This window comes from Botrytis sinoallii (genome assembly GCF_014898435.1).
Source record: "Botrytis sinoallii strain Bc 23 chromosome Unknown BSIN_011, whole genome shotgun sequence".
Taxonomy (NCBI): Eukaryota; Fungi; Ascomycota; class Leotiomycetes; order Helotiales; family Sclerotiniaceae; genus Botrytis; species Botrytis sinoallii.
The window spans coordinates 785,633-796,006 of NW_024066038.1; the positions used below are offsets into that span (position 1 = coordinate 785,633).

The 10,374-nt window shown below is 43.1% G+C and overlaps 3 protein-coding genes across 3 annotated transcripts; all 3 read left to right on the forward strand.

Annotated features, from left to right (window-relative positions):
* Positions 1-731: 731 nt before the first annotated feature.
* Positions 732-1,660, forward strand: EAF02_006890 (uncharacterized protein; the record flags this gene model as incomplete). The annotated part of the gene is made up of 6 exons (XM_038902938.1): positions 732-750; positions 831-934; positions 1,038-1,077; positions 1,147-1,212; positions 1,264-1,563; positions 1,620-1,660. The coding sequence occupies 6 exons, from the start codon at positions 732-734 to the stop codon at positions 1,658-1,660; spliced, it is 570 nt and encodes a 189-aa protein (XP_038757259.1).
* Positions 1,661-2,369: 709 nt separating this feature from the next.
* On the forward strand, positions 2,370-4,825 carry EAF02_006891 (uncharacterized protein; the record flags this gene model as incomplete). The annotated part of the gene is made up of 3 exons (XM_038902939.1): positions 2,370-2,915; positions 3,048-3,429; positions 3,486-4,825. 3 exons carry the CDS (start codon positions 2,370-2,372, stop codon positions 4,823-4,825), a joined length of 2,268 nt encoding a protein of 755 aa, XP_038757260.1.
* Positions 4,826-8,814: 3,989 nt separating this feature from the next.
* Positions 8,815-10,374, forward strand: EAF02_006892 (uncharacterized protein; the record flags this gene model as incomplete). The annotated part of the gene is made up of 1 exon (XM_038902940.1): positions 8,815-10,374. One exon carries the CDS (start codon positions 8,815-8,817, stop codon positions 10,372-10,374), a length of 1,560 nt encoding a protein of 519 aa, XP_038757261.1.

A 10,374-nucleotide genomic window follows, 5' to 3' on the forward strand; every position in this document is an offset into this window, starting at 1 on the left:
ATAAGTGACGAACTTTTGAAGGGCAGGAATATAGCGTTTAGAGCAAGATATCCCTACAACTTAGATGTGATCCTACCTTGCTTTGATCTGATGTATGAGTGGAAAGTTGGGTGATTTATCTCTTCCACTTGCAAGAATATCACAATATCCAAGCAGAGCATAGACGAGGTGAAAGAAGTAGCCGAATCTGACCCCTAGATCTATCTCGTGTGGTTTGGAATGTTCTGAGAAAGTATCTTGGCCAGATTCCTGGTCGAAGATCATGATTCAATTGTTCCAATTGTACCATCTGACGCTCCTAGCTGTTGAATAGCTAACTTACCCAATAAACAGCATTAGCCACAGGCTATATACCTTGGCAGGGCGAGAAGGCAACTTTAGCTCTTGATCGGATCTTCTAGTCTCACCGAAATCAACTTTGACAAAGAAAAGACCTACAAAATTGATGAACATGTACTTGATTGTTCTCGAATTTTGGATTGTGTTCTGTCTGTCAATGTCATCATGTGGTTGTGGCACAGATAGTATTGAGTGGCGCTTCAATGCATGAATGCCATATTATTAAGGCCAATGTAGAGCTAGCGTGGACCAGGTTTCTTGAGAGCCAAATCAATCCACGTATCTATGAACTTCCAATATAAATTCAACCATTTGATTTTCATCAACCACAGTCCGCGAGGATATCTTAACACCGATTTCATTAATACAAGTCAATACAATAAACATACAACATGTGGCTCCTCGATTGGTGTATGTAGTATTCTGGAATGGATCCGAGAAGAAAGTGTTTACAACATAACAGCTTGCTGACTTTTATCTCATCTGAATAGTTTGGGATACTCTTGCGTCCTTGGGACTCTTGAACAAACACGCAAAACTCCTCTTCCTCGGTCTCGATAATGCTGGAAAGACTACACTGTTACACATGCTGAAGGTGCGTAGAGGAAACCAGGTTAAGGGGATGCTCGATCCGAGGCGAACGACAACTTCTCGCATTTTGATCAAGGGAACAATTACTGATAAATTTATGCTTTTAGAACGACCGCGTTGCCATTCTCCAACCTACTCTTCACCCTAGTAAGCAGCTTCAAGTCTCGCACATCGGCGCAAAGCACACGTAATCAACATTCACTGACCATGCGACAGCATCTGAGGAACTTGCTATCGGCAATGTCAAGTTCACAACTTTCGATTTGGGAGGACATCAACAGGGTACTTATTCTCATATTATTAGAATGTTAATACCAAGCTAATATGATGTAGCTCGTCGTCTCTGGAAGGATTACTTCCCAGAAGTCTCCGGTATCGTTTTCTTAGTCGACTCCAAAGATCACGAACGTTTCGTCGAATCGAAAGCCGAACTCGATGCCCTTTTGTCGATGGAGGACCTTTCTAAAGTACCTTTCCTCATTCTCGGAAACAAGATCGATCACCCAGATGCCATCAGCGAGGACCAATTAAGACACGAATTAGGATTATATCAGACTACTGGAAAGGGCAAGGTTCCTCTTGAGGGTATCAGACCTATCGAGGTCTTCATGTGCTCTGTGGTTATGAGACAAGGTGCGTTTTATTTTCTGTTGAAAGATTATTATGCCTCATACTAATTGTAAAAATAGGTTACGGTGAAGGTATCAGATGGTTATCACAGTATGTCTAAATAATAGTGAGAAAGTTGTTGTGAAGGAGGTATTCGGAATGAAGGGGGTGGTTTCTTATGGAGATCTGTTATGATGGACGGAGTTATACAAAGGTCGTTTTTCAGTGCTTTTTTGGTAGGTTCTGGGAGCTCATAAGAGTTTACATTAGGAACCAAACCGACCAACATGTTTGTACCAGCATAGTATCGCGATCAAGACTTTTTATCTCTCTCAACATAGCATTGTGAGGCGTGTATTTGAATTCTGTGAATATGCTACCGATAGATGGTGTAGTCTTGGAAGGACCGAGGCATTAGTGATTAGACCATTTAAAGGTTTCCATTGTTTGATATCGTATACAAGTCAATGTTGTTGACGATGCACCATAACTCATTCTCAAGCTTCTTGGATTCCTTAGGGTACCGAAATCTTTTGTAAAATGTGAAGATCTCAATGCTTGTAGCGATCTAGAATGTACCACTCGTATGGAGTAGTGCTAAAGGCTAAGAAGACCTAGTACTTAACTAGCTACGTCATAACTATTTTCGGATGCGAAACTCGCCCAACATAATTGTACATAGTCTCCCCACACTTTTCAATAATAGCCAACCCTCTTTCATATATTAACCAAGCAAAGACCCATACTTAATGCATATATAATGCAGGAAGACATCTAGAACTCCTATCTTCTACAAAATACACAACCAATAATTCGACCACCACTTAGAGATGGCGGATCTCCGCCACAAAACAGATGGCCCATCGCCGCTTTCCGCAGAAGGCTACGATGAATCTCTTCTCCCCGATTTCCACCGTGAATTCATTTCCGAAGAACACCTCCAAGCATTCTCTAATGCGCTGAGCGCACCGGATCCAAGTCCTAGTTCTGATGATTTGTCAATATATTCGCAGGCCCAAAGTCCGAGAGAGCCATCTACACCACATCGCAGCAGCATAGATGTACGACGAAACAGTAAAGTCGCAATTGGAAGCGGATCAAACACACCAGGGGATAGGGGGAGCTTGTTCATTACCGCACAGAATGATTGGGCTCCAGTCAACCCTACGAGGCTAGGAGCGAGAGGCAAAAGGAAAGGGGAGAGGCGTAAGGCAGGTAAAAACCCAAGGAGAAGTAAAGATGAGACGAGAGAAGGGTATTTGTACTCGATTTTGAAATGGCCATTGCTAGGAGTGGTTTTCATGTGGATTGGGGGGTTGGGACTGTCATATATGGTGACGCGATTGTACATTTGGACATATGAGCATTTTATCGCGGTAAGTGGTTTTCTAAATTGTGTTTCTGCCTGGAGGTGGAAGAATTCTATAGGATGTATGCCGTGGAGGTTCTGTCCCTGGTTCTCATGGGGCTATCCACTAGAGTTATTTACTAATTTCCTGGTTGCACAGTGGAGGGGAAAGCGGAATCGACTGCGAGAACAGCTACATAGTACCACGAACTACGGAGATTGGGTCAAAGAAGCACAATCATTGGACACATATCTTGGAAACGATAAGTGGAAGGGTGAGGACGAATACGCATATTATGATTCCAAGACGGTGCGAAGAGTTTTGGAACAGATTCGAAGATGCAGACGGAAAATTGAACAAGAGGATCGAACAGAAAGCTCATCTAATGGAAATAATACAACGAAGGCGAAAGTAGTTGAAGATTTGAAGGCATTAATCGAGGCATGCGTGAAGAATAATTTTGTGGGAGTGGAAAATTCGAGATTGTACTCTCAAACTTATTATGGAACGAAGGATTTGGTACAGGAGTTTATCGATGAAGGTAATTTTGAAGATTTACATATTTTCAATGGCAGCTCAACTGACGAAATATTTTAGTTGAGAAAGGTATTTCAATTCTGGCGAAGTCAGATCAACTTCAAGATGAGGAAAAGCGCACTCTTTTCAAACGAATGCACACAAACTACGGTCGTACAGCACTCTGTCTGTCGGGTGGCGCATCTTTTGCATATTATCATTTTGGAGTTATCAAAGCACTGTTAGATGCGAATCTCTTGCCAGAAGTGATTACAGGAACTTCTGGGGGTGCTTTAGTAGCTGCTTTGGTCGCTACAAGAACGAACGATGAATTGAAGGCATTACTTGTACCTGCTCTAGCCGGCCGAATCACTGCCTGCTCAGAACCGTTCACCACTTGGATACCTCGATGGTGGAAATCAGGAGCTAGATTCGATTCTATAGAATGGGCTCGACGATGCAGTTGGTTCACCCGAGGTAGTATGACTTTCCGCGAAGCATATGAACGAACTGGCCGAATTCTCAATGTCTCATGTGTTCCTGCTGATCCTCATAGTCCTACTATTTTGACAAACTATCTCACGAGCCCTGACTGTGTCATTTGGTCTGCGGTTCTAGCATCAGCAGCTGTTCCAGGCATTTTGAACCCTGTGGTTCTTATGATGAAACAACGCGATGGCACTCTTGCACCTTATTCCTTTGGTCACAAATGGAAAGACGGAAGTTTACGAACTGATATTCCGCTCAAAGCACTAAACCTACATTTTAATGTAAACTTCAGCATTGTTTCCCAAGTCAATCCTCACATCAATCTCTTTTTCTTTTCCTCGCGAGGTTCTGTCGGACAACCAGTCACTCATCGACGTGGTAGAGGTTGGAGAGGTGGATTCCTTGGGAGTGCTACGGAACAATATCTCAAACTTGATCTCAAAAAATGGCTGAAAGTAGTCCGTCACCTCGAGTTGTTACCTCGTCCTCTGGGCCAGGATTGGAGTGAAATATGGCTTCAGCAATTCTCGGGAACCATTACTATCTGGCCAAGATCCGTCATCTCAGACTTTTGGCGCATTTTAAGTGATCCAAACCCAAAGCAACTGGGGAGAATGCTTCATGTTGGCCAACAAAGTGCATTCCCAAAACTAATGTTCATTGCCAATCGACTTAAAGTCGAGAGAACTATCGAGTCAGGAAGAAGAGCAACTCGACAAGGTGTGAGGAGAGGTAGCATCGAGAGCATCTTAAGCGAAGACGATATTAAAGGTTTACTTCTAGGTAGTGGTACAGGTAGCGATGCTGAAGGAGAGACCGCCACAGAATATGAGTTGACAGATGGTGCGGTGACATCCGAAGATGAATCTGACGGACTAAACTTGAAGATAAGTGAGAAGGAAGCTTTGATCAGTGGGGAAAAGGAAGAGTAATATTGTGATTTTTGGGAGCGAAATTATACCACTCATAGATTGACACTCGATTTTAAATGGAAACATTAGATAGGTAATAGGCATAGTTAGGATAATAAGGTTAGATATTTAAATCAATATATTCGTCAGAAATGTATGCCAGTCTCAGCTAATGTTAGTCTTTACTCTACAAACGACGCACGTATCTCTGCCTCTTCAAAGATTATGTATAGACGGTGAAATCATTCAAGTCTATCTAGATCAGTAACTGAAATATCAACAAACTGTGCATGGCCTTGCATGTCATTCTTATCATCCTCACTCAATTCTTTTCTTCAATCTCTACCTAACATTACATAAACGAAGTCTTACCATCCTTATTTCCAGCAGAGAATGTCCTAATTGGTATCCAATAAACGAGTTAAATAGTCCATGAAGATAGGAGCGAAAATACAGTACCTTCTGGCATCACTACTCAAGCGGAATAATACATGCTGACTACCTACACAATACTAATGTCCCTCATTCACTTCACATGGTACCAAGCATAGCTTTTCAATGGCTGAGTGCATACATAGATATATAGTACACTTTCATTAGTTTGATATCAGTTCAGATAAACTGGAACTCCCACTGCTTTTAGTCACTTGCCCTCTTCGTTTCTCACTCGCTATGAATCTTCTTAATAAAGCTGCAAATATCTCTGCATCGATCGCTCTTGCTACCCAGCTTGTCTATACATCCCGGATGTTGTTAAACTGTAGAATTCAGAATCTAATAGCGATGTTTTAGATGAAATGTTAGAATTGCAATTAGAGATGTGACTTTCAAGGATATTACTTCGCTTCATGGAGAGTGCACGAGATGTTGAATATAATCGGAGTACTCCAATTTGCGCCAACGAAAGAGAATGCAGTAGTATTTGTACGCATCATCTTGAGAAATTGGACGTCATGACGGCTCTTATGGATTGGGCATTTGAGACTCGTTCTGAAAGAGGAAAATGGAGCTGTTGGATAGCCAGTTGGAGGAGGAAGCAAATAGGCAGGTATCGGAAGGAGCTAGGGAGTGAGACACACGGTAGCTTTGTGTCGAATTTGGGTTCATGACTTGGTTGGACTTACCTTTGGATGTGTGGATATGTTGCTATGAAATTCTGACTTGGATACAGACCACCACAAGATGAGATTCACTCTATCTTAGCTCAATCGAGAATTATGAGTTAGAATTCATATGCTGATGTTTACCAGGGGCTCGCTCCAAAGTATTTGAACTATTTGAGGAGCTACATTACGGATGCTTGTAGGAGAGCTCCGCCAGCCTAAGAGAAGCTACTGTGTCTGAAGGGTGGTCGCGGTGGCACACTACTTTGGGTCGGAGACAGGAAAGCGGGACTGTTGTATATGAATGGATTTGATGACTGCCTGTGGAGCTGGAATTCATGTGGCTTGTCTTGTGATAGGAGGACTGAGAGGAATGCACGAAATGGATATTGTCAATATCTCATAACGCCTGGACGATAGATACGTTTAGTAATTCATGAACTAAGATGGGATGTTCTTGTGGGCATATCCACCGTATCATGATCCCGTTGTTCGACAGTTGGGGAATACAACAGGCTGAGAAACTTTGTCGAAAGATTGAATTGAAATGTGATTCTTGAGCACTTTTTTGCCATTACATAGTCTTTGGTGTGTGATTTCCCCGAGATCAAATCCTTCGGCTTGGGGTATCCAACAACAGATTAAGAGTTCAAAAACGGACGAGAGTGAATAGATTTATGACAACGACATTCCTAGAGACGGGATGAATATAGTGGCAATTGGGTTCAGTTCTCAGATATTGAACGGGCAAGAATTTGCGCATGGAGCTACCTAAACCATTGGCACGTAATCAAATGACTTTGGGTATTGGAAACCTGGTCATAAGGTTGCTGGATCTACCATTCAAGATAGACAGCAAGCCCTGGGGAATGGATATCACCGACAACTTGAGAAGAAGCACCAAACATCTGAAAAGTCCTAAAGTGCCGAGGACAGTTCAGTTCAGTGGATCTTCGCCATCAGAGTGTCACTGTTCACTAGTCACTTGTCACGGAGCCACTGCCAAAGCCTCTTTCTTCCCTTCATACTATGATAGGCATAGCAATGCCAACAAACAGACTAAACGTGCAGGGGTTAGCGACATGCAACAAATTCCATTTATGATTAAGGTTCATCATTCAGCTGTGCGCAGAAGGAATATTAACGCGAGTTGACATCAACTAGTACTAGCTAAGATAAACCAAGAGTAACTCAAAATCTGCAAGGGTTAGCGACGTGCAACAGATATCATTTAGGGTTTTAGTTGAGGGTTGGTCGCGTAAGCTTGAGTTTAAGTTGAAGAGACCAACCACCGCCAAAATGAGACTAACAATGACTTAGAAGACTACAGGGGTGTTGCGATGTGCAACAAACAGCATTTAGTCAAAGCTAAAATAAGACTAAGAACCAACCCCTACTAGAATGAGAATAACAATGACTACAAGTGACCACAAGTTTGCAAGGGTCGTCGAGGGTATATGCCACATGACATGTCAAAGCCCTAAACTTTAACATCACATCACGATGACGATGATATCATGTACCAGCACTACCCCAAGAAAAACACGTGTACATGAATGAATTCACTCTACATCTAGCCCCTTGACTCTGATGAATCAGAAAGAGTTCATGCCGACTCAAACGATTGTCAATCACAGGTAAGCAATTTGGGTTTGCTAGGCTAGATGCAGGTGAAGACAATGTAGTTACTCTCCAACATATTAATGCGAGTTCCACCTCTTCTATATTCGATAGTAGGTCAATATATCTTACTTCGATCCCCAAGACAGTTCACCTCAGAATAGGCCCGGGAATATATGCGTGGGTCATAATGATTCCAGATTGATTGAAGATCTCAGATTCGTGCGGCCGTGTTCGGCAATTCAATCAGATTGATGGCACACTAATGAGATAGAGCTGATAGCTCTGCTCCTGCCTCCATTTCATAGCATAGCCAGGTGATCTGAAAGTTACAATTTACAGTAGATGGGTGAGCCCTTTGAGGTACTCTGGTTTGGATAGTATCAAGCGGCAATCCTCTTCAAACTTTCAAAGATTCATCATTAGACGAAGGGGAAAATTGAATAGGTTGGAATTTTTGTTACCAGTATACTTATAGCTGAAATCTGACCAGTAGCACAGGACGTTTTCTCTCCGCAGCCGTACCATTCGAGTGGAGAATGTGCTATTGCTTCAATCCTAGGTAAAATAATAGCACGCAGAGTACAACCATGAGAATCATGTAGAATAGTTTGTGCTTAAAGAATTTCTAAATCTGACAAACGTCATATACGTGTGAAAAGCTCTCTTTTCATGACACTTCCTTGTGTATATAGAAAGGGAGGTACTTCTTGGTGTATCATGCCAGAAGGAAACCTTTCAGGATCATGTTCAAACATTGTATCTGATGGACCATTGTGCAAGAACCTTGAGTGGTTACTTTTCACTCGAACAATGAAGACATTGAGCTTGAAAATGTAATATAGGGAAGTAAAACTTTGATACTGTAGAACTTTGAAGATTCATTGTATTGAATTCAGGGACATAATATTCTTAACAAGACCAAATAATAAATCGCGCGCTTACCTAAGCACTTCAACACGCTATCGCGTTACGTCGCGTCCAAAACTAGGTTAGTGGAAGCCCCCGCCAAAATCTCGAATACAGCATATCGTACACAAATTCGAGTTTCGCATCACAATATTTCTGTGTTTCTGCCCAAGTAATACTTTAATCACTCATTGCGCATGTATTTTCGAGAGCGAAATCCTATATTCTAGCTTTTCGAGGCAATTAAAATACAGAAGTCGAGGCGATAAGGTCTGTTAGCGCATAAGCCCTCCAATTATCACAGACAAGACGCACGGAACGACACGACACGAATCGAACGAATAACAACATTGAAATACTCGCTGTCATCGAGAAATAATGGCGAGGCTAAATAATACGCTTATTGTCTACAAACGTAAACCCTACAAGCCGGTTCCGAGTTTGGTTGCTGCACACCGACAAAATACGCTCGAGTCAAGGAAAGGGAAAGGTATGGAGAATGGTGGAGTTGCAAACAAGGGCAAACAAGCAACTACACCGGGAGAGAGTTCTGTTCAAAAGCCCTCTGGAACGGTCAATCAACTGAACAATATGGTTGGTTCGAGGGCACCCGTTGCGCAAATGATTGCGAGCACAGCAGACATAGAGGAAACCAATAAGAGTTCGACAGTGCAGGTAATGACTGAACCCAAAGCTCATGTAGAGGAAAGAGCGGATGGCGAGGGAGATGGCCAGAAGGACAAAGGAGATAACGAAGCTGGAGTTCAGAACAAGCCTCAGCAAGAAGTGGCACTTCCGAATTCGTTGCAGTCTCGAGGACCATCAACGCCGGCTAAGAAAGCATTTGCGAAGAAGACTGCCGAGTTACAAAATTCACGACTCCGCCAAGAGAAAAGAACGCCGCTCAGTAGGTTGAAAAAGGCACAACAACCAACTCCGGTCAATAAAGCAGGATTGACAGAGGATGTAACAACAGAAAAAGATACTCCTCGCGCCGGAGGAAGTCGAAGAAAGTTGGCTGATGCAATGCTAACATCCGGTAAAGAAGCTGAAGTTGTAGCTTCAGCAAAGAAGCCAAAGCCTAGCGGCAATCCAAGTGGCAATCTAAAAGCTATGGCCGAGGTACTCGCTCCTGTCGAACAAGCCATGGAACTCACTCCTGTAGTCGAACAAACCAAGGAACCAAGTCCTGTAGCCGAACAAACCAAGGAACCCAGTCCTGTAGCCGAACAACCCAAGGAACCCAGTCCTGTAGCCGAACAACCCAAGGAACCCAGTCCTGTAGCCGAACAAACCAAGGAACCCAGTCCTGTAGCCGAACAACCCAAGGAACCCAGTCCTGTAGCCGAACAAACCAAGGAACCCAGTCCTGTAGCCGAACAACCCAAGGAACCTACTCCTGCAGTCGAAGAAGCCAAGGGACTCACTTCTATAGTCGAGCAGGCCGAAGATGAGAATGGTTCAGAGGAAGAAAATGTGACCGAGACTATAGCCAAAAACTCTTATCAGCCGGATGTAGTGCACCAATCTCGGTTGGATGGCGAGAATAAAAAGCAATGGCTTATAGAGTGGAAAGGATATCCAAAACAAAAAGATTGGACTTGGGAGTCAGTTGAGATGTTGCGGGAGGATTGCCCAGAATGGGTCGAGGAAAAGGAGAATGGTTCGTTGAATGGAGACGCTGATGTTCACGAGGTCGAGGCAATTCTGGATAAGCGGAAGGTTAGGGGCAAGGTTCAATATCGTGTGAAGTGGGAGGGTTGGGAAGCCAATTATAATACATGGGAACCTGCGGAAATGCTAGAATGTGATGTTCCGTACATGGTGGAGGATTTTGAAAAGGAGCTAAAGAAGACCGAGAAGAAACGAAGTGCAGGCAAAGCAGATATGGATGGAGAGCTACCTGTGGCAAGGAAAAGAGGCCGACCTAGAAAGTGA